This window comes from Uloborus diversus, unplaced genomic scaffold, assembly GCF_026930045.1.
Source record: "Uloborus diversus isolate 005 unplaced genomic scaffold, Udiv.v.3.1 scaffold_13, whole genome shotgun sequence".
Classification (NCBI taxonomy): domain Eukaryota; kingdom Metazoa; phylum Arthropoda; class Arachnida; order Araneae; family Uloboridae; genus Uloborus; species Uloborus diversus.
Genome location: NW_026557987.1, coordinates 3791253 through 3815643, shown reverse-complemented (window position 1 = coordinate 3815643; position 24391 = coordinate 3791253). Strand labels below are relative to the sequence as shown.

The window sequence follows — 24391 nt, the reverse complement described above, 5'->3', positions numbered from 1 at the left end:
CTGCTTTTAAAAATTATTTATGTTTGGCGGACTAGAACTATAGGTAATTGATTGGTATATTGTTTCAATTCCAACTTGATTAATCATACCTTTTATTTATTTATTTTTAATTTTAAAAATAATTTTTTTTGTAAAATTTTTGACATAAACAAAATTTTTTAAATAATACGTAATTAAATTTCAAGAGGAATTTAGTTTTAAAAACTATTATATGGACAAGGAGGTCTATACTACTATTCCAATAAGTTCAAAATTCATCACATGTGTGTTGGTGGCTCTTCTTAAAACATAATTGGTAACTTGACCGAGTAGTGAAAGGCCGAGCACTCGGTAACTCGGTACTCGGCCAAAGTGCTACTCGGTACGTCTCTACCTGCAACAATTTAAAATTGATCAAGTACAACGAACGGCTCAAAAGAATGAACGATCCTCTGATGAACGGATCATTCAAAAAGATCGATATTGGCCATCTCTATTATAAAGTGATTTTTTTTGGAAATCAAATGCTTACCTTTCGGTTCTACATCTGCAACAATAGTTTTTAATGCTGAATGAAGACGATTGGTTGTTTAGGAAAGTTCTAGAATGTATTTTTAAATTCTAACACTGAACATAACAAGTCACATGGATCACATATGAATTGATTTATTTTAAAAGGGGACTTCTGCCGTTTCTCTAATTTTGGGGGAGTGGCAAAAACTTCCTCACTTGTGGCATAAAACAAAATGCAAATTTCAAAGCGTTCCTGTAGACATAGTGTAGAGTCTCGAAAATCTGAGGTAATTGGGGCTCACGCCACCTCGGATTACTGAAAACTCAAGATTATCCCAAAAATTCTTTGAACTACATAAGCACATGCACAGTTTACTTCCTTATGCTATGAAAAGAAAATATTGTCTCCGCGAAAAATTTATCACTCAAATTTCAGCATAAATATATGTTTTAATTAACTCTAAACAAGCTTTGCTTAGTTTTTTTTTTTTCTTGATGACTACACATGCTTGTGTGTAGATTTGCAGGCAACCTAAAAATGCCCTTTGATAGTCTTCGAAAAAATTTATATGAGTATTGTCGTGACATGTATGTCTATGTGTGAGCTTATGTATGTACCTCACATAATACAAAACGTAAGTCACAGAAGGATAAAAATTCGTAAATGTTACAATTCATACAACGTCAAGTTTTGCACTCCCAATTTTAATTGCAATGGGGTATTTCCAAAGAGCTGTTTGTTCGTTCTTTGAGGCAAAACAATGTTTTTATTTTTTGTATCAACCTACTTCCTACTTTCTCCAAGGCATCTCTTAATCCGCCTCTAACAGTCATTGAATTTTCATGTCATGTTATCGAAGTAAACCTTTCAATATCTTTTTATTGCCTTATTGTATGCTGTCAGGAAAGTTCTAAGCATAGCAAAATATTTCGATTTTCAGATTAAAACATTTTTCTGTAAAAAATATATCATTAAAATATCCTTGAATTAAGTGGAACTTTGGATTTTTGAGACTCGGATTTTCGAGAGCCAAAAAGTCATATTTTTTCATTAAAAAATCTTTGTCCCTTTCACGAAAGAGACGAAATTTGATAAAAATGATAGAAGTCCCCTTTTAAAATAAAGCGGTTCATAGGTTGGGCATCAGTGATGTAAATTAACAAATGCTTGGAAACTTACAAAATTTTCAAACAGGTTTTGAAGAGGTAGACTCAATTTAGATGGCACACTGGATTTTAAGTCCAATTTAACATTCCTCAAGGCCCCTTGCTTCTTTTTCTCCAGCTGAACTAAGCGATACTTCTTTGGCTGAGGCTGAAAACTGAAATAGAATACACAAATAGTTATAGAGCTGTACAAGCGTTTTACCTTTATCCATGGTACATGAACTACTTTGCAAAAAAATGATCGGAATTTCTGGTTAAACCATTTTGGATTAAAAAAAAAATATTCAAATCAAAAAATAATTATTTTTTTCTTTTTTGTTTCAGAAAAAAATTGTCTATAAGTATGATAGAATACTGGACTGCCGTAATTTTTTCTGAATTTTCGTACAATGTTTTTTAAGTTTTATATTTTCTGGGGGGAAAAAATCAGCTCTCTCTTATCATTAAAAAAAAAATGTTTTCGTGAATAAAGGATTGTGCGCCACGTAAAATTCTTGGAATTGATTCTGTATGACATTGAAAGAAAGAAACATTGAAACAAAAGTGAACATCAAAAGGATATTCATACACTAAAATTAAAAAAAAAAAAAATCAGATTAAATTAAAATAGAACATCTATATGCACATGTAACACAAAGCATGGGACGATGTTATCTCTAATGCTCCATAGAATGATACCATTTGCTTTCAAAACAAAATGACTAAACTTCTTTGAATATAACTATTTCGATGAGCTTTTTTGAATCTATTACAGTAAAACCTGTCTACAACGATACTGTTGGAAACAAAAAAAAAAAAAAAAAAAAAAATACTGTTGTAGGCAGGTTATCCTTATAGGCAGTTAGATTGTTTATGCTGACATTTTTGCTAGGACCAAGGAAAATATCATTATAGTCAGGTTTCACTGTATTTGGACGTAAATATTTTTCATACAACCAAAATAAATAAATGAAAAATAACTACATTTAAAAGAAAAATAAAACAGATAGAAAAATAAATGTCTAACAAATGAATAAAATAATAGAGAGGGGGAAAGAACAGAATGTTAATGAAACTTGGAATGAAGTTGCTCAAAGGAGATCAATTAGGAATACCTTCACGGCAACATCAAAATAAACTAGACCAGGGAAGAACGAATTGTGTAAAAAACAGAAACTTTGGAAAAGTGATTGAGACTGGCCTTTTGTCATGGGAAAAATTTGTTTATAAAGATTTTTGAAGGCATTTGGAACCTTGTTGAATTTGTACTTGTCTGCTCCAGAGTTTAAAATGCTTAGTCAGTGACAGATATAAGATTGCTTGAATGTGTGATTGTGAGTTGTAGTTTCCTTTTGCTACAAAGACTGAATTATGACTTCGTAGTTTTAGAACAAAATCAAAACATCTTTGCGTTAAAAAAAGGCAATAAGCAAGAAAGAAAAGATAGAATCAGGGTTTGTGAAACTGGGTCTGGCCCAAAAAAGCCTGAGTTTTTTTCAGGTGGGCCCACTTGGAAAAAAAACCCCACTACCTTGGAAAAGTGGATTTTTTTAGAATTAATTGCACATTAAAAACATTTACTTCAAAAACAAAGTATTATGACTATATTAATCAATACTAAGTCTAGAAATTGCCATCTTCTTTTCTGGACAATTTATTAGGAATGAGAACATCAAACTGCATATGATCTCACAATCATTTTTTTAAAAATAAATCTCAAACTAATGTTTTTTCTCGGATGACTTTTTATCCAGAAGCTCACACTTCTTTGCATTGGAAAGGGTGTTCCTTGCAACACCGAAACACGTGTCTACAGTAATTTGCAATTTTTGTGCTTCAAAACGTTGGTTAATTGATTATTTTAATGTTTTTTCCTTTGTATTGTTAGGAAAAAAGCTTTGAGGAAGCAGTGTTTGCCTTTTTTTTTAAACAGGGAATGTCTTTTTTAACAGCAGCTAAATGCAAGGTTGCTGAGGGAGTTAGGAAAAGGTATTAACCAAAGCGTTTCCCAACCTCATCCCCCTTGCGAACCCCTTCCAAACTTCGAAAGAAGTTGGCGAACCCCTTGGGTACTAGGTAATAAGTAACAAGCAAAAAAAAAAAAAAAAAAAACGCTCACGTGCACACACACACACACACAGTAAAATTAGGGAGATTTTGTTTTTAGTTTGATGCGCCTCCATAGATTATAACAAGAGCGAAAACATAATTGCAAAATATAGAATTACAAATATTGCTATGAACTAAAATGATAGCTAAAAATTGAATGCAAAACAAATTCACCAAAAAATAAACACAGTGATTGTTCTGCGTTGAGCTTCAATCACTTTTTAAAACAAAATTGAAAATGGGATACTTGTGGAACAAAGAGGATCAAAAATTGGCTTAAATTTTTCTGACACAAGGGTACATCTATCTCTATGACTACATCAGAAGTACATTAAAGAATGATCTTTAAAATACCTTTGCAATGACAGACTAGATTATTTAAATGTAAAATATGTCAGGAAGTACGCAAATATTTTAATGATAAGGGTATCGAATGTGTGAGAGACAAAAAAAAAAAAGAAGCAAAATTTGCTTGAAACCGCTTGAACATGAGACTTCATGAGAAACAGGCATGTTAAAACTCTGCCATTACAATATTTTTTTCGCGAACCCCTCTCACAAACCCCCAGGAGTTCGCGAACCACAGGTTGGGAACCGCTTGTATAAACCAACTCCTTAATTTCGTGTAAAAATCTGCTTCCATTATATTATAAAAATCACTCAAACTTTATTAACATCACACATAATGTCCTTACACCTCAAGAAGTCCGTCGCTCAATTTCAATTAAAAATCTATCGAACCCGATCTTGTGCATGTTTCACATTTCAACAATGAGGTGTTGCCATTCGGCAGTTTGTGTTAAAGTGAAATAAATAGATAAATTTAACAACTGAAAGGCATTACAAATATGGATGAGGTGTTGCCTTATATATTACTAGAGAATAGAAATTATCATTAAGTGGGAACATTATTAATTAAGAAGGGCACCTCAGTTGCCAAGTTAAAAAGTTAGTTTAAAAAAACCACATGAAGTCAGTCATAAGTAGCTAATGTGTATGATGACTGCACCATATTCCTTAAACTGTAACCATACCTATTTTTTTTTGCCAGTATTTATAAGATAATATTATATGCAAAGTTGATTGTTTGACATGATATTTATTAATTTCAATACTGTTCAAATTTTATTTTCAATTTCTCGAGTCAATGAATTTTAAAATACTTGGTATTATTCAGGTTATATAGTTTATGCTGCCCATTTCATCTTAAAACTTGGTCATAAGTTGTGAGAATGAACTGCAAAAGATATATTACTAGATAAAGTATTACGAGATTATAAGGAGCACAATTTTCAAAATGTTACTCATTCTGAGTAGAGGTAAAGATTTCCCTCTTAAACAGATATGTTTTAGAAAAAAATTTAACAATATTTTATACAAATATTATCAAAAAATTCATATTTTTCTTCTTTACCTTCAAAATTTTTTACAATACACTTAATTGAAAATACACGCAAGATTAAAAAATATAAATTAAAGCTCTATGAAAAGTATAAGTAGAAAAGTTTTAAATAGAAATTTAAATTATTTTTAAACCTCCCCCATCCTCCAAAACACGTGTTTTTCATTAAAACTCTTGGGATTTTTTTCAAATACTGGATAGAAGGACAAAAAATAGCAACATAAAAGACAGAACTTTCCAACACAAATGAGAACAAACAACTTAAGCAAAGATTTAAGCCAAAATGATTTTACAAACTTACTTTTTGATATCATCCCAACTATTTCCACTTTTGGCACGAAATATCCTAGTAAACTCCTTCACAGCCTCGGCCAGTGTTCCATAAGGAGTTTTTTGGTATTGCCCCGTATCTCCCACTCGGCCCCATCGAGTAAACAGGACAAACAAAGATTCTCTACTTTTGTGTTTTATAAGCTGCAATGGAGAGAGATGAAAATATCAAATTACTTCTCTGAAAAATATCCGTACAGTAAAAAGTTTGTTTTCCTGAAAATAATAAACTGTACAAACCTGCATTTTATAAAAATTATATATTCCATATGCTCCGTAATTCATGTCGACGACCGTCATGACGACATCGTAAGGAACATTCTTTTCACTATCTACAACAATTTCCCTGAAAAATGGAATAAATAACTTCAGTTTTATTTGCACACACACACCCGATCGATGTCACAAAGTAATTTGGTCGTACCTACCCAATAGATTCAAAGTCGGATAACGAATCCGGAGTCGAATCTTCCTGGCTGTTTGTGTCCGTACATTGTTTTTCTAATTTTTCTAAATAAAGTTTACTATCTTCTACATAATTTGTAACAGGTTGGTCCCATTTGATATCATCAAAAGTATGAGTAGGAAAACTAAGCTCTATTTTTTTCTGCAAAAGGAATAAAAAACGTTCATAATAAATCTTCAAAAACAGAAATGACATAAGATGATGAACATTATAAAATTATATGTTTTTAAACTGATCAGTGCATTTCTGAGAAATAGCACTCAAGAGGTTTGATTAGGAAAATTATTTTAAAAACTTCAATGTCATCAAAATATTTAAAAAGAGAAATTATACGGTTTTACATAGGTAGATATATATATATATACACATGTATATTACTGTAGCTAATTATATTATAGGGGAATGGAGGACAAAACGAAATGGCGAAATATTCACTGTTTTTTGTTTTACTTATCCAGTAACATTTTAACTACGTTGTAACACATGTAGTCTCTGTCAGGCAGGAAATGTTATCTCTGAAAATCAAAGCATTTGATAGTACAAGCAATTTTCAAAAATTCTGCTCTGCACCTAGAAAACCTTCTCTTTTTTCGAGACACTTTCCCCTCCTGGAGATTCTTCATTTTTGTATTGCATTGCAAGACTTCATATGCTCGAAAGAGCAAATAGTTAAATTTTTTAACCGTTTATTATTTGAAGGACGTAATTAAAAAAATATAAAAAATTTCAAGAATTGATACTAGTAATATTTTGTTGCTGTTTAAAAATTAAATTCTTACTTTTCACATTTGAAATAATAATCGAGAACTGCTAATAAATCTCCTTTTCAAATCAGAGAAAGTCTAGTATATAATGCTGAGCAGGAGTCACTTGACTGTGGCTTTGTTATGATAGAAAAAAAGTATTCCTTGATACAGTAAAATCCCGCTAATGCGGACACTGACAAGACAAATTTTTCTGTTCGCAGTAAAGGGCTTTCCGCAGGACAGGTGTTTAATAATATTATTTGCCTTGGAACCGGGTGTCTGCGTAAGAGGGGTGTCCGTTAGAAGGGGTTTTACAGTAAATTCTCTATATGCCTGAACATATGTATGCATCTTTTTTTTTTTTAAATCTTCATCAGGTTTTGTTTGAACGGATGGTTGAAGGGATGTAAGTGGACGTTGTCAAGTTTCGAGTAAAACGCGTTTAAAGATCTGATCATAGGTAGGCTTTCATTGAAAAATTTTTCTAAATCATGCTGTACAGCATCACCTACCAGGGCTACTAGTACAATCTCTTGCCTCAAGGCAGAGGAGAGGTTCACCTACCATTTGTACTGGTTATCTCCACATTTGTTATTTTGCCACTTGCATCCCTTTGCTTCTCACTACCTCAAATAATAAATATTTCTTCTATCATTGTCTAAAGGGTTTACATAAGAACAGTGATACATAATTAGTTAAGTTTTTCAAATGATAAAAAATTTCCGCATAACTACAAGAAATTAAATTAAAGTTATTTAACTGAGCAGGAAAAGCAGAATGAATGTTAAACAATCATTATCAATTTAAATCTTCCTAATTCAACAACAGTAAAAATCTTTTTCTCAGTAACAGCTAATACAATTAATCCTCACCCCACTCAAAAAAAGTTTTTTCAAGAGGCGGGATCATAGACTAATAATAAGAGTAGACCGAGCTTTCCCAGACTTGCTGATGAAAAAATTGGTTCATGGATTCATCATGTGATTGATGGGAGGCTTGGGGAAAACTTTGGCAGCATGGTTGCTAGATGACAACATTATCTATAGTTTGGCACTCGACATGTATTTTAAGACATAATGTATTTTCATTATAATTTTTTTTTCCAGGTGCAGAGATTGAACTGTTTTTCTTTTAGTTATGCATCATTTTGGCATTAGTTTTTGACCACAGTTTTCAGTAACTTTTATTTCATTCGGAACTGCTACGTCAGCGTTGGCGTAAACGTAATAGCGTAAACGTTTAGCGTTAACACAAAAATGTACTAATCGGTATCTTAAATTGAAATTTTAGGTAAAAATCTTACCGTTTGCCGATTCTTTTTGGGCGCTTGCATGTTTAATTGCTTATAGAGTTATTGAAATTGACTAAAGAAAATGCACAATACGATCTAAACGAAAAACTCACTCTATTAACAAAATATTTACAACTTAGAATAACAAATTTACAAATCGGACTCCATAAAAGATCATTCTTCCGTGTTCCATCAATTCTATTTATTTTATTTCTCGCGGGCGTTGATCGTCTGCTACGATCAACGCCCGCTGTTGCTAGGATATCCACCAGTCACATGGTTTGGTTTATGAGCAGCAAAAGGGTTGCCATAGCTCGGTCTACTCTTATTATTAGTCTATGGTTGCTAGGATATCCACCAGTCACATGGTTTGGTTTATGAGCAGCAAAAGGGTTGCCATAGCTCGGTCTACTCTTATTATTAGTCTGTGGTTGCTAGGATATCCACCAGTCACATGGTTTGGTTTATGAGCAGCAAAAGGGTTGCCATAGCTCGGTCTACTCTTATTATTAGTCTATGGGCGGGATAAACCAATCACGAATCCAGTGAATCACATGAACGACTGACCTTTTGTTCATCAGGTGTGTTGGAAAGCTTCTGCAGCGCAGCCACCAAGAGCGTCCTCTGGAGCTTCCATGCCATCTGTAGTGCAGTTTCGCCGGCGGCATTGGCGGTGTCCAGAGGGGCGCCAAACTCCGCCAACAAATGGAGCAGGACCGAACTGGAGTAGCAGTAATCTGGGAAAGGGTCCACCAGGTGGTGGATCACGGTCCAGCCCTTGCAGTCCTTGGCGGCAAGGTCGATGTTGCTGGTCTTCTGGAAAGTCCCTGGCTCCACTTCTGAAATACCAGGCACTAACATTTATACATAAAAAGTAGTCGAAAACTTTGTACTGCATAGTGAATAAAATATGACAACGTATATAAAGTACCAATTCAAAATGAAAAAAGGTTAAAAAACCAGCAAACAGCTGTTTCGGCACTCTAAAATACAAGTGCCATCATCAGTGCAAATAAAAACGAAGAAAGGTTCAACCTGACTAAAACACAGTCAACAAAACTTTACATACAAAACATGTATATAAAGTACAAAGTGAATTTGTACTTTATATACGTTGTCATATTTTATTCACTATGCAGTACAAAGTTTTCGACTACTTTTTATGTATTCACTAGCTTCAACGGGCTTTTGGTCGTAAGTGGATTCCATTTTCCCATTCCTTTCATTCCAATTGTTCGCCTCGACTGTGTCTTAGTCGGGTTGAACCTTTCTTCGTTTTTATTTGCACTGATGATGGCACTTGTATTTTAGAGTGCCGAAACAGCTGTTTGCTGGTTTTTTAACCTTTTTTCATTTTGAATTTGTACTTTATATACGTTGTCATATTTTATTCACTAACATTTATAGTTAGGCAAAATAAATTTTTTTAAAAAAATGAATTTGTTTCTGACAAATTAAACTTTTTATAATCAAGCATTGTAGCCAGGTGTTAAAAGTATTAAGGGGAGTCAGTACCCTGAATACTTTCAAAAATTTTATTTCTTGATTTTTATATGATTTGAAACTCCATTTCAGTGCCTTTTTAATGATATAAATTTCTTGATCGTGTTCATATTAGAAGTAAGTTAAAATAAGCTTTAAAAAAAATTAAGCGCATGTTGATAAGGTATGATTTTCCCCTTTAAATTGCAATATCTCGAAACGGTATTTTTGAAACTAAATGTTCCTTTCTCTCAGAAACTAAATTGTGTTAGGCTTTGAAATTTTTACCACCTATTCCATACTTCTAATTGCATATATACTGAAGTAAAATCTTTCTCATATTCCAAAAATATTTTTTTTATAGAGCTGATTTCGTGTTACAAAATGACTTTTTTTTGAAAAAAATACAGTCACTTACGCATTAGAATTTTTTTTAAAAAAAACTAAGCTTCCTTTCTGTAAAATGTTACTTCGGTATAGAGAAAACAGTCTACTTAAGGTACAGAAAAAATTTCATAAATGTATCTTAAATAGATTTTCAGAAAAAGGTACATGAACATGCGCAAATTAACATTGACGGTATAGGGGGTACTGACTCCCCTTAACTAATTTTTGCTTGATTGAATCAAAACCATTCGAAACAAGCTTGATATACATATAAGCGGCGGTCACCATATATTCAATCCACATAAATCAGTATATTTGGCAGTATAAAGCAAAAATGGTAAAATTTAAACTCATATTGATTAATAAAAAAAATAATAATAAAATAATTTACAAACATCAAAAGTAAAAGCAACACTGGTTCGAAATCTGAAACACTGAAGAATTAAAATAATTCAGAATTAATGACCCAAAATATTTTAAAATTTGGCAGATTTGCCAAAACACAGATGTGGCAAGTTTACAAAAATCTTGCTGCCTCATCCGATTTCAAAAATCTGATTAACTATGCAAAATCTTTTAAATAAAACAAAGCATATATGTGCATGTATATAAATATGCATGTATGTTCCCTATACAAATCCAGATTTCGTCGGATGTGGACCAAATTTGGCTGGGAGTTACTGCCATAGAAACGGACATGGCTCATTTTCTGCAAGGGTTAGCAGGAAGGCTTTTGGCACCATTTCGCCAGTTGTCCTTTTGCCTTTGTGCAGTCGTACAAGTTTTTCCAGAGCCATTCTATTTCAGATCAGGCAGGGTACAAGTTGTTTATTAAAAGTCAGTAAGATTTTAGTTGTTCTTGATAAAGTGCACCGTTATTGTAGCTATTAGGCATTAATATGATCAGAATTTCAGTTACTGAAATTATTAGACATTTTTATTTTGCATGCATGCAATGGGCGATAAGGTTAAAAAAATCATAAAACATTTTATGGGAAAAAATACGGGATGCGGTGGCTATCCACTTGTTAATCATTATATGGGTCTCAAATGAGCCAATTTTTAGATTTTTAAAAAATGGGTTTTTTGAGTAAAATCACTTCAAAAATCGCTAATCTTTGAAAATTTTCAAAATTTCAAATTTTATTTCCGAGGTCGTATGCATCCAAGAATTATAATAAAATATGTTATGAAACTATCATGTAAGCGCTTGAGACTGCCATTTCCGTTTAGTAAAAAAAACTTTTTTTCATGGAGAAAAAAAATCATAAAATCGGTAAAAATGCAGTTTTTTCGCGGCAAAAATGAATTTCTTTCTTTATCAAAAAACCTAACTAAACTTTCAAAAACGATGTCTGGAGGATATATGGGTCCTTATTTATTTTTAGAAAAAAGAACTATCTAAATAGGTTAAATACTTTTGAAATAGTGTCCATTTCAAATGGAGTGTTTTGCCGTTTTTTTTCCGAAATGGCGGATTTTGTGCAGAATTTTAATAGGCTGTAACTGAAGAAAAAATTTTTTTCCTGCAAAATCCTTTTGGGATATTTCATATCTCCCTTAGTTGTAACTACTGTATTTTTTTCAAAAAAATCGGTGACGCTCATATGACACTTTTCATACCTGCCTGCCTGATTTGAAATGGAATGACTCAACATAAAGCTTCCCTTGCAAAAATGAGAAGCGCCTCGTTGCTAGTAGACAGGTGCAGACATTTCAGCGGTGGCTTTTCTCATAATGGTCGGACAGTACTTGGGCACCCAAGAAGGGATGTAGAGGGGTTTTCAAACGTCAAAAAGTACTGAATTGCTCAAAATTTAATTTTAGGGCCCAAAAATGGCATTAAAAGGCTCTTTCTACCCAAAATAATTATCTGACCAGTTCGATTTTAGTGCCATTCGAAAGCCAGCGAAAAATATCCCTGGTGTATATTCACTTCTTTCAAATTTAAAAAAAAAACAAAGGCTGTAAAATTACCAGAACATTTATAAGCATTTTTAAGCCTAATGGAACAATATTTTCATTTCGGAAAATGATTGTTTGCGCAATCTCATTTTAAATTAGCGAGAATAAAACCATTCAGAAGGTTGCCACTTTTTTTCTCCACTGTGACTAAATAAAATTTTGTTTTGAGGTAAAATTTTCCCCTTTTGATTATTATTTGGCAATGTCTTTTTTTTTTGTACTGCCAGTCGAAGATAATCAAGGATTTTAGTTGCATTTATGGAGGGTTCCATTTTAAATTATTCGGGGATTCTTGATTCCCCGTTTTACTTCTTTAAGAATGATTATTTTGACGGGAAATTTTACAGTATATTTTTTTCTCTAACTGTAGCCTGATTGTTGAATATGCGTCTCTTGAAATAACTTTTATTTTCATGGTACACCGTGCAAAGCCAGGCAATGCAGCTAATAAATAAATAAAAAAACCAAATGCCTAAGTTACATTAAAAGCTTAATTAAAATTTAAAACAATCTATCAACTTTCTCATGATTGTCAATCTCAACAAGAGACCATGTTGCAGTAAACTATTCATAGTCATCGTATATAAACATTAAAAATGGTGCTGCTTTGAACCATCCAAATTGTTTAAAGAGAACAAATTGAGACATGAGCTTAAAACTTCAATGAGTCGATAGATTGAAATTTTCCATTTTTTTGTGTAATCATGTATTATTTGATGATTTTATAGCAAAAAGATATTAAAGATAAAAGTTAATCATTTTGCTTCAATTGTGCTGCAGATACAACTTATTTTCTTATGTCAAAGACAATTGGTTAGTTTTTCAAAACCATTCAAGTTCTTCACAGATTCAACTTTTTTTTTTGTCAAAAAATAGAGCTGAATTTCCAGTGACTTTTGACCTAAAAATCAAGTTTACGTTGTTATTTTTTGAGTAAAAGTGTTCAAGGAAAAGTGTCATGTGACCGGCCAGACCAATCAAAAAGAAAATAGTTTGCTCCTTACAAGTGCTCCTGCTAAGTGAGATAAAAGAAAGAGAAGTTAAGCATAACATATCTATTCATTTTTTTTCCCTCTAACTGACAGACATTCATGAAAACAGACTCTTCTGTAAAGAGGTGTGGGCAACTGCCAACTCTTTATGGTTGTCAGACAAAATTAACTATTTGGAAGGAATTGAAAAAAAAAAAAAATAACTCACCACCATATGGATTTTTATCTTTGGAAGGATCATAGTTGAAATTCAGCAACAGTTTCACCATTTTTATGTCATTCTGTAAAAATAAATTAATACATGAGGACTAAGACCTATGCATTACAAACACTTAATGAATAAATTCTCACAAATGCTCTCTAGGAAATAATTCTCACGTTTTGTTATCTTGAAAACAACACAAGAATCTTAAGAATTAAATTTTGAGAATTGAAGTATTGAAATAACACCTCCAGCTCACCCAGCACGTAGCTAAGCAGACAGTTGATGACAAGCTGAACTCCCCAGAAATCATCAAGAGTTGATGTTTTTTTACGACAGAACAAACAACATGTATGTTTTGCAAGTATACATAATACAGGGGTGATTGTGTTCAGGTATTTTACCGAATTTCCGGTATTTTCGGACATATTTCCGGAATTTTTATGTCCGAAAATACCGGAATTATGTTTCTTTTTTGTTATGCTTTTATCTCCCTACCTCCGGATTTTTTAAAGAATTACATAATACTCATCTAATAAACCTGCAAGAGCCTTAAGATGGATACCTATCCCTTAAGATGGACAAATGTCAAGATAATTTTGTATAACACCGGCTCAAAAGTAACTTTGTAACCCATTAAAATTTTAATCAAATGTACATACACTAATTTGACTCTGACTATTGAACTATTTAATACTGTGGCATAGGTGAGCTTAAGTAATAGGGGCCAAAGATTACCCCCCCCCCTGTTCTCGCTTTGAAACTTTCAGGTATTTTTTGATGAAATCACAATCACCCCTGATAATAAAAGTTGATATAGATGTAAAACATGTTATTTATACTAATAAAAACTAAGGGTCTATATGAACCTTTCTTCATTGGGGGACTAATTAATTGACTGGGACCAGCCTAGCTGGGCCCCAAGCCTGTTGCTGGTCGTCGTATTTGTATTCTGAAACAAAAAGGGTCGAACTATGTACTGCTGCCAATTTGTCTAAGGAGTCGTCTACAAATGATGTCATATTTTGAGGGTAGAGGGGGGTTTGTGACGAGGGGGAGGGAGGAATCACAAGAAGAGTGACATTACATTTTTTAAAAACAATATATTACAGGGTTCGCACTCAATTTCAGAAATAAAGTGAAGGAGTTTTGAAGGAGTAAAATGAGATTTTGAAGGAGTACTAATGGGTTGTCATTAAATGATGTCGCACTTTTTTTCAACGTATTTGACCAACTTCCCCTTTGTTACAAAGTGTCACATATCAACCTGCTCCTTCTCTTGTCACATGTCATATTTTTTATAAGCATATCGTTACCATAACTGTGTGATGTCACTTTTTGTCACAACTTTGTCCCCTTGTCACAATTTCGTGAACCCGTCTCCCCCTCAAGGCATGACATCGCTTAATACAGTACATCTACTTATGCATTTTTAAATATTCAAATAATAATTAGACAACCTGACTTTTGCTGCTGAGAGTGGAGGGAAAAACAATAACACAAAACTTGAAAAAAATGACCAAGCACCATTTAAGCATCTTTTACTTCACTTATAAAATGTCTTAGTGTCATTTAATAATATTTTCACCTTCAACTTTTATGACTTCTCTGATTAATTTGTAAATCACATCTTTATGAAAAAAATAAATATGAAATTACTACCCCTTAAAAAAAATCACCCTTATACAATCTCTCTTGCGACAAAGTTGTCAACCAAAGTATTTGAAGTTACTGTCATAGAGGAAGATTATGTAGTCTTGAGCTAAAAAAGGAAGGAGTTTTGAAGGAGTTCAAACCAAAATGAAGGAGTTTAAAGGGCCCTTCAAAAAAAATTCCTAAATGAAGGAGTATTGGAGGAGTTTTGAAGGAGCGTTCGAACCCTGTATTAATGAAAAGTAGCACAAAATGTGAAAAGGGGAGGGGTCAGATGAAGTGTGACACTTCATCTTACCCCCTCATGACACAGAGGTTAGGAGGGCCAAAATGCTAAACAAAGTGTGACACTTGTGGACACCTTTTTGTTTTTTTAAATAGGCAGGGCCGGATTGGGAAGTGTGGAGGCCCCTAATCAGGGTTTGAAAAGATCATCATACTTTCGATACTTTGATATATACCCGAATATTTTGATATATATGTATATATCCGATATTTTCGACCCGTGAAAGTTAGGATATTTTGTAAAAATTTTATTGTGGGGGCCCCTTTGTTGTGGAGGCCCCGGGGCAGTAGCCCCGCCTGCCCTCACCTAAATCCGGCCCTGTAAATAGGAACTGCGCATTCACTGTTTGGTGGTCTCCTCTATCTAGAGATTGATCCGAAAGTGACTGATGATCCCCCCCCCCTCTTTTATTTTCAACTTTGTGTCTGTTATGGTTGAATGTTTGTTATACAGTTACCTTAAAGACATAAATATCAGTAGAACACCATTCATGTCCTAGCACCAGGGTACATACTCTATTTGGATGAAAAAATTCCATGACTTTTCCAAGATTTTTTTATGACTTCATAAAAATTTTCATGACCTTGTCACACGAAGAGAACAGTACTATTTGCCAATTTTCTTTAATGGGTATTAGCAAAACTATTATGTGAATGCCACTATTTTATCAAAGCATTTACTTGGGACTGAAAAAACATCAGCGCACAGCACAGAAACTAATAAATATTCTTATTTATCTTTTTAATTTGAGTAAGGTAAAAATATAGTGAATGCAATATATAGATGTTTAAATTGATAAATATTTAATAAACAGAGCACAATAGTAATAAATGGGGCAGAATAGTAATAAATCAGACAAAGGTTAAATGAGTCATTACAAAGTTTTCAAAAATAAATTTACTTCATTAAAAAATTGCCCTTTGGTGTCAACAGTGTATCTAATAACCTATGTAACATGACAGTATTTCCGTTCATTGAAGTAAAGCCTCGTTTTTCAGTAAATTCATGTTTTTTTAAGCATTAGAGTTCCTTATTTCTTTGTTCTATTCCCTGACAAAAGTATTGATTTTCTAAAGCCTTCAACAAATTAAGATAAACTCCGACATGTTTAATAATGATTTTTTATGAGTGGCTGAAATGAACTCGGATGTAATTGAATTATACTTTTTGAGCCGGTGTGGCAAAATCTAGAACATGGAAGTCCAGTTCTAAAAAATAGAAAATATAAGAAGCACTGAAAATAATTGTGAATTCCAAATAAGTGATGTCCCAGCAGTAAAACCACATTACAAAACAAGGCGAACAGCTGTTACAGAAGCGGATGCAATAGGATTCCAAAACTCAGATTTGTTTTTAGGATTGTTCAGTTTTCCAGTGTAAAAAGCTTTTACATCAATACTGTTAAATCACTGAAGATTTCTAATGTTCTCTTAGCTTCTGTTACTTTCTTACTGCCCAAGATATTTTTCCATGACTTGAAACAAATTTCCACGACTTTATATGAAAATATTAATTTTTCATGACTTTTCCAGGTCTGAAATCTGCTTATTTTTTTTACATGACTTTCCAGGATTTCCATGACTTGTACGAACCCTGTAGCACAGCAGAATTCTGCGTTATGTTCTCCCAGATGCTTTGTGACTTTCCGAATCCCCGAAACTCCACAACACATGGTACAGAATTCCGCTGATGATTATGACTCTTAAGACTTCAAAACTAACTGTGTATGACAAACATTCACCCACAGCTAACATAATGTAAAAATAAATACAAATATGACTAACAGCAACAGGCCCTCGGCCCAGCTAGGCCGGTCCTTGTCAAGGTCAATGATGGTGAGATCTGAAAACTATCCCCCCCCCCCCCGTTCATTAGACTCTTCTGGCAAGCTGTTCCGAGTGCCCACACACACAACCCTGCTAAGAAAGTAGATTTTCTCAATTTCCAGCTTAGGCTCAGATTTGAATGGCTTAAAACAATCCCTTGTCCTGCTTTCCATGCAAAAATTGAATCCATTAGCATCTTTTATTTTGACTAATTAAAACAACTGAATCATGTCCCCTCTGACTAGCTTGGTAGCTCATCTTTCAATCTTTTCCAAAAAAGAAATCTTTATTGGAAAATGTTCAAAGAAGCAGTTTGCAAAGAAAACCGGGGTAAGCCCACTGTTGGACCACTCTATATAATCTTTACTAGTAATAAAGCTGAAAGACTCTCTGTCTGGATATCTGGATTTGTCTCTCTCTGGATCTCTGTGACGCGCATAGCACCTAGACCATTCAGCCAATTTTCATGAAATTTGAAAAAAATAATTAGTTTGTAGCATGAGGGTATGCAGCTCGAAGCAATTTTTCAAAAATTCGATTTTGTTTTTTATTCCAATTTTAAGAACATTTTACCGAGCAAATTATCATAAGGTGGACAAGTAAATTACCAAATTATCATAATATGCAACCGTAACATGGGCGAGCAAATGAACACAGCCAATTGGTGAGAAATTCATCATCCACTGTTTGTAAATATACAGGCAAACCAGATGATCTTTTCATTTTCTACTACGGGCAAAGCCGTGCGGGTACCACTAGGGTGGTTCAAAAATACATTTAGAAAAAAAGTTTTTCTCCTAGATACTGGGACACAATTCAATTATTTTTAGACTTGTGGATAGCAATATACTGGAAGAATTTTAACTTCCTATTTCAACCGAAAGAGGGTGCTCAACCCCCTCCCACAAACTTTAATAGTATAGGGAGAGGGGTTATAAAACACTTCAAACTGAAAAAAACAATGCTACATGTACTTATTATAATATACACTAGAAATATGCACATACATTGCAATAAAACAATTATTTACAAAAAAGTAGCTAGGGAAATTAAATATTTCTCAATTTGTGGCATTTTCTATGATATGGCTAATGTTAAGGGGTCACTGAACACAGTCATAAAATGCGAGTAAGAAGCTAAAACTTTTATAGCATAATACTATTAGTAAGTGTAAAATAAATAGGGGGTGCATATCTGCCAACCTCCGAGAAAAAAAATCCGGAAGATATTTTTATCCAGAAGATTTTAACGCAAAATACAAGACACATACTCTTTTTACATTCAACAATATATTAGTTATGAATTTCATATCAATTGAATTTACTTTCGCTTCGTAAATATTACTTGTATTGCTTTCTTTAAAAGTTTGGAAATAACGTTTTACGCTCGCTTCGATTGGATCCTGATGAAGTCATGCGCTGTATCCCTCAGTGACGTCATAATTTTGCCTCATGTCTTCTCGTGCGATTCTCCTACGGCAACCTCTCCTTGGCTTCTTGGCCTAAAACGCGGTGCCGCCTTCCATCGTTAGCGCCAAAATTGGCGAGATACAATTTTTTTCCCCCACAAAACATGAAAAATCCGGAAGATTTTGCTCATAACCGGAAAAAGACATGAAAATCAGTAAAACTTCCGGGAAATCCGGAAGCGTTGGCAGGTATGGGGGTGTCATGGACTCTAGCTGAAAAGAAGTTTTTTTGAACCACCCTAGGGTACCACTAGTGTTCTATAAAATCTACTATCAGTGCAAATCAATTTCCGGAAGCAGCACAAGAAGGGTACAGTACCAGTCTGACAGCGTGCATCACAGGCGTCCGGAGCTGATCGTCCGGAACATTCACGTCGGCCCCCTTGGTGAGCAGGAGCTTGACCACCGGGTAGTTGGCCCTGCATATCGCCATGATGAGGGGGGTGTACTTGGGGGCGCCGGCATCCTCCACGTGCAGCACGTCGGCAACGGTACATCGCACCCCGGGGTACGGGCTCGGAAGGATGGGGTACCTCGTCAAGACGTTCGGATTCGCGCCCGCTTTCAGCAAACTGCAGCACCAGTTCCTGAAATTGAAATCGAGTTTCGGATGAAGCAGAGCACAAAAGCTTAATTAGGAATTAAAGTTGCAAAAATTTTCAAAGGCGGGAATTTTTCAAACCGATAGGGATGTGTCATAAATTTAGTTTCTAAATAAAAGAATTGAATACAGTAAAACCTGTGAAGTTGACCACCCTTGTAAGTTGACCACCTGTCTAAGTTGACCGCTTTTTTCCGGCACGGAATTAGCCCTTATATAAATCAACCTCTGTAAGTTGACCACCTGTTTAAGTAGACCACTAAAGTAGTGCACCGCGAGTGGTCAACTTACACAGGTTGTACAGCACTTTACACTTAAAAAAAAAAAAAAAACTACTTTTTACTATAAGTGTTCAAAAACAGAAAATAGCAACAACACAAAATTATGATGATTTTTTAAGAAATAAGATTACAAGCAACATATAAATTAAATACGAATAGTTATCTCAACTTCCCACATTTAAATATACTTTTGTTTTGTTCTATCTGTTTTCCAATTTTTTTTTAAAGACGGAAATTCTCCAAAAAACTGATAACTTTAACCAAAGAACTGATTTTGTTTGAAATATAATTTTAAGGAATAGTTAAATCCCTATTATATAGCAAACTAGCAATAGAATTATATAATTGTATCTTGTTCAATTCACATGTATGATGTTTTCACACATATATTTCTGTTTCATTCCAGAAATTTTAAACTTTGGCTTTTAATTGGTACATAGCGTGTCCACTAGGGTGCATCTTATAATGCACTTTTTGAAAAAATTTTGAATTTCTTATGGGGCACCCCTTTAATTGTTTCCTTTTGATGAAAAAACACCCACTTAAAAGTTTCATGGAGTTTGAACAAAATTTAGAGGTTGCTACCAGCGATTAAAATTATGTTCATCGTGAAAAAATAGAGTAAAAATATATTTCCACTTTTCTATTGCAATATTTGACATCAGCATGAAATTGGGTTGGTTAAGGTAGAAACATAATCCAAATACTTATTTTCTATACATACAAAAAAATAATAAGCATTTCATGGTTGCTATGCTGTGTAATAATGTCAAACAAAAATCATGCAAAAGTTCCACTACGCCATTCATATCAATGGTTTATAATTTCAATCTTTTACCCCTTTTGTTTTTTACCCCTAATTTTTTCCCCTTTGTTTCTAGTAATGTGAATTATACAAGCCTTTTTCTGATTGCTACTTATCATCCAAACTATTTGATAATATCTCTTCAAAAGAACTTGATGAAAAGACTTTTATGGTGAAAAAGTCTGAATGTGAGAATGATAAAATGAAATCTTCTATTTTTTTCCCTTTGGTTTTAGTTCTACAACATCTGCTATTCAGTGTCTTATTGTAGGAGTTGTTTTTTTAGGTTTCTTTAAAAATAGACCCCAATTTGGAGTTTGTCTCTTCAGAAATGACACGTAGATGTCAAATAAAATTACTTGAAGCAACAGTTTCCTTCTTGTAAGTGAAAATGCTTTTCAACAAAAAAAAAAAAAAAAAAAAAAAAAAAAAAAAAAAAAAAATCTAGATAAACTTTATTGCAAATTCTTGTTCTTCAAAATCAGTCAAAGTACATTCCGTTACAACAGAGGCTTAAAAAAAAATCACTACAGTTGATTCAGATTCTTCATGATTTTCTTTCTTACAAAATTTCTTCTTTTCACGCAAGTTCTGAAATAGAGATTTATTTGCTTCAAATTTCGCCTTGTCCTCCTCCTACTTAGTTTTCTTTCAGTTAGAAATAATTTCTCGCCTGGAAGTGAAATCTTGCGGAAAAGTATCATCAGCAAGAGCAAGGTCAAGCAAATAATCTAATGATGGATTTCAATAATTTTGTTTTTGATTATTGAAATAGAACACTTTTAATTTTCTTTTTGAGTTATTAACTGACAACTTGTGTTTCTTTGAGTTGCTAACTAACAGTTAGTTAAGAGATTGAGAGTTGATTGGTTGCTACAGTTAATTAACCTGATTTAATAAAATATAAAATAATTTCAAAGTCAGTAACAATCTAATTTATTACTAATTAAAATTAATGACAAAAAGATAACATAAATAAATATTATAATAATCAATGCAAAAAAAAAAAAAAACATTTCAAATTTTGCAGAAATGGTAGCAACCTCTAAATTTTACTCAATTTTTATTTTTATGACACGTGACTTTTTTTTCATCCAAAGGAACAAAATGAGAGAGTGCCTCATGAAAAAATAACATCTTCAAAAATAAGATGCACCCTAGTGTCCACGTTTAAAGTGCAATACCTCTATTTTCAAAGGTTAGATTTGGAGGCATACTTCCATTTGCAAAAATGCTCAAAATGAAATGCAGAGTTAATGCATAGAAAGTTTGAAGCAGAAAACAAAATGAGACAAAAAATACAAAATTTAACTTTTTATGCGGGCTGCAGGTCCCCAAACTTATATTTAAGGAAAAAAATTAACTTATATTAAACTAACTTATTTAGGGAATCCATTGGAAAATAACACTAACACAAAAAACTGGACATTTCTCCGACCAAAACTCAAGGAGATATTCGAGAGTTTTAAGGGACCATGCAAAAGATGAGATTGGAATTTACCGCCCTTTCAGAAGAATGATAGTAAAGAAACAAGCAAATTGAAGTAAAAAAAACAAAGCACTTATATTTTTCATCGCTATTAAAAAATAATGCAAATGTTATGTCTTGATACACTACAAAAGCTCATACAGCTTGAAAAACACACTCTATGCCAGGGTTGGCTTTCTGCCGGCAGAAACTGGTTTCTGCCCTGCCAGTGGCAGAAACTGGTTATAACCGGTAAAAACCGGCAGAAACTGGCAAAAACTAAAAAGCATCTTTATTAATTCAAGTAATTACAAAATGATGTTTGTTTAAGTAAACTAAAAAATGTAATTATATTTCATCATTATAAAAAATAAAACTCATTGCCCTTGATTTAGTTTGATCAGAAAGAGAACTGTTTAACTGCAGATGCTCGTAACATTTGTATTAATCTAAAGTACGAAAATCGTAAGGGCACTTAAGAAAAAGAATTGACATACAGATTTAAACAGGCAGTTACTGGTTGTTATTTGCTAGCTTATACATGTCATCTAAAATGCTTGGGATTAAAATTATCATTTGCTCAAGAAGAAAATGCCAGAATTTTACTTGCCGATAGTAACCTCAATTTTATACCTAATATCACAGTTTTACAAAAAAAATTGATCCTATTTCCCATAACTCATTTTTCCAGTCAAATTTTAAAACCACCCCAGTTACTACATAGTAGTTCATTTTATTTAAAAAATATATACAATTGATGAAAGTTTCATGAATCTTTGCTGTATCCTTGATGGCATTGCCATCTAGTTCTTCTGTTGCGAGAGTATACTGTTATTTCTCCTCTATTCATATTAAATTAAGAAATCATTTATATTTTCAGTTCACCTTTTTTTAAAGACAGCTGCAGAGGGCAAAAAACATAATTTTTGATTTTTAATGATATTGTAAATAAATTGTGCTTTGGCTAACATTTCATTATTTTCCTGTGCTAAATTCCTATTGGGTATCAAAGATTTCTTTTATGTCATTTTTTGAGTTTTTGCCAGTTTCTGCCACAAATGTGGCAGAAAGGGGTTTTTGCCATGCCGGTTTAAACCAGTTTCTACCAGTGGTTTTAACCACCTCGGCAGAAACTTGTCAACCCTGCTCTATGCACAAATATAATTTTAAAACCTTGTTAGCTGTTATGTTTCTCCATGCAAGTACAAAGTGGTCTAATCACAAAATGCTGCGTTTCACATCATGGAGATTAGTTGTAGTTAGTTTAAGACCAAAATCAAAGATCAGCACCAAATACACAAGATTAATACATGCTACTCATACCGTCTCAAAGTATGTTTTTCCTTTTTATGCAACAAAATTAAATACTCCATGAAATAACATTAATTGTTTCTTTCGAAAGGTGAAACTTTTGATGAGAAGCTATCTAGTAGCCGTATCATTACACTGCTCAAGAACTTTGCTTAATATGAATGGTCAAATGCAAACTACTATAATTATCTTGGGACACAGTCAATTACATTAAATCTATTCTCAGTATATGTCGTTCAAGTATTATGTATTCAGTAAAGGATTTCTAAAAAAAAAAAAATATAGTACCGGATATCTTCAGATAAATCTTCCTCAGACAGCTTCCAAAACAGAGCAGAAAACGGAGTGCGGAAAGACTTGTCTGCATCTAGTTTAGCAGCAACAGCAATACCTATTTTAGCTGCAAAAGAAATAACATAAAAATATTAGAACTAAGCTCAATTTTTTTTTTTTAAACTTTTGGCAAGATCATTTATTGTAAAACATATATTGCATGATTTTAGTCCGAAAAGAAGCTGGGACTATATTAAGCACATTCAAAAAAAAAAAAAAAAATCTTTACTAATAATAAAGCTGAAAGTCTCTCTGCCTGGATATCTGGATCTGTCTCTCTGTCTGGATCTCTGTGACGCACATAGCGCCTAGACCGTTCGGCCAATTTTCATGAAATTTGGCACAAAGTTAATTTGCAGCATGGGGGTGTGCACCTTGAAGCGATTTTTTAAAAATTAGATTTTGTTCCTTTTCTATTCTAATTTTTTAGAACATCTTCTTGAACAAAATTATCATAAGATGTATGAGGGTCATTTCATGCGAAATGAGCAAATCAGCTGTGGCTGACATGTCACAGATTTCAATAAAATTTTTTATTTAGGTAAACCATGCATATCTGTGAGGAAATGCAAAGTACGAAAGTTTAAAAACTGTTTGTTGCTTTGTTATTGAACTTAAAAGTTGATGCTTACGTTAAGCCTAAATTTTCAGAGTTCATTGCTGCCAGTTTGTGACTCAATAACTCCATAAGTTATAAACGTACACTTAAAAAATAAATATTTCTGCATTCTATAAACGAATCTCTATTGAGAAAGAGCAAAGTAAAATTTACTTGAATCTTTTTTTGAATCTGAGATATTAACAAAGATTTAAATTTTGCCAATTTACTTCAGATTTTAAATCACTCTTCTAGCTCTTTTAATGAAAAAATAACAGTAAAAATGATTCAGATTGAAAAACTATCTATAAGTAACTATCTGCTCTAATTTAGTAACTGTTTATGAATTTCTTGATGACGAAATTGTACTTAAAAAAAATAAAAAATTTCCAAAAATTTCATTTTTTTCTCTATTTCAGATGTTTTTTTGAAGATGAGGGAATGCTCTAAATTTACTCATTTTTTTTAACATAATATATTGAAGTGTCTTTTAGATGCTACTAAATTTTAATCATTGGTATCAGCGTATTTTTGTTACTAGAGTAACTTGAACTAAGCTAAAATTTCATTAGTTACTTCTTTTTATTTTGTAAATTTAGCAAAACTAACCATTTCTTTCATGTTTCATTTTCTCGAAAGCATGTTTATGAAGTACATGCTGAAATGTACATTTTTTAATTAAAATAAACGTCAATTTTACTTGCTTTTGTATCATTTAGTCGTTTATCTAGTTCTTTGAATTCTCGTAATT

At 32.9% G+C, this 24391-nt stretch overlaps 1 protein-coding gene across 1 annotated transcript in view; it reads right to left on the bottom strand.

Annotated features, from left to right (window-relative positions):
* Positions 1–24391, bottom strand: part of LOC129232581 (uncharacterized) — a gene marked incomplete in the record, with an annotated part of 160668 nt that overhangs the window by 28338 nt on the left and 107939 nt on the right. Inside the window, 8 exon segments of the mRNA XM_054866713.1 lie at positions 1673–1814; positions 5451–5623; positions 5720–5825; positions 5908–6086; positions 8550–8836; positions 13017–13089; positions 18563–18830; positions 22998–23109. Coding sequence (XP_054722688.1) covers positions 1673–1814; positions 5451–5623; positions 5720–5825; positions 5908–6086; positions 8550–8836; positions 13017–13089; positions 18563–18830; positions 22998–23109 — 1340 coding nt within the window.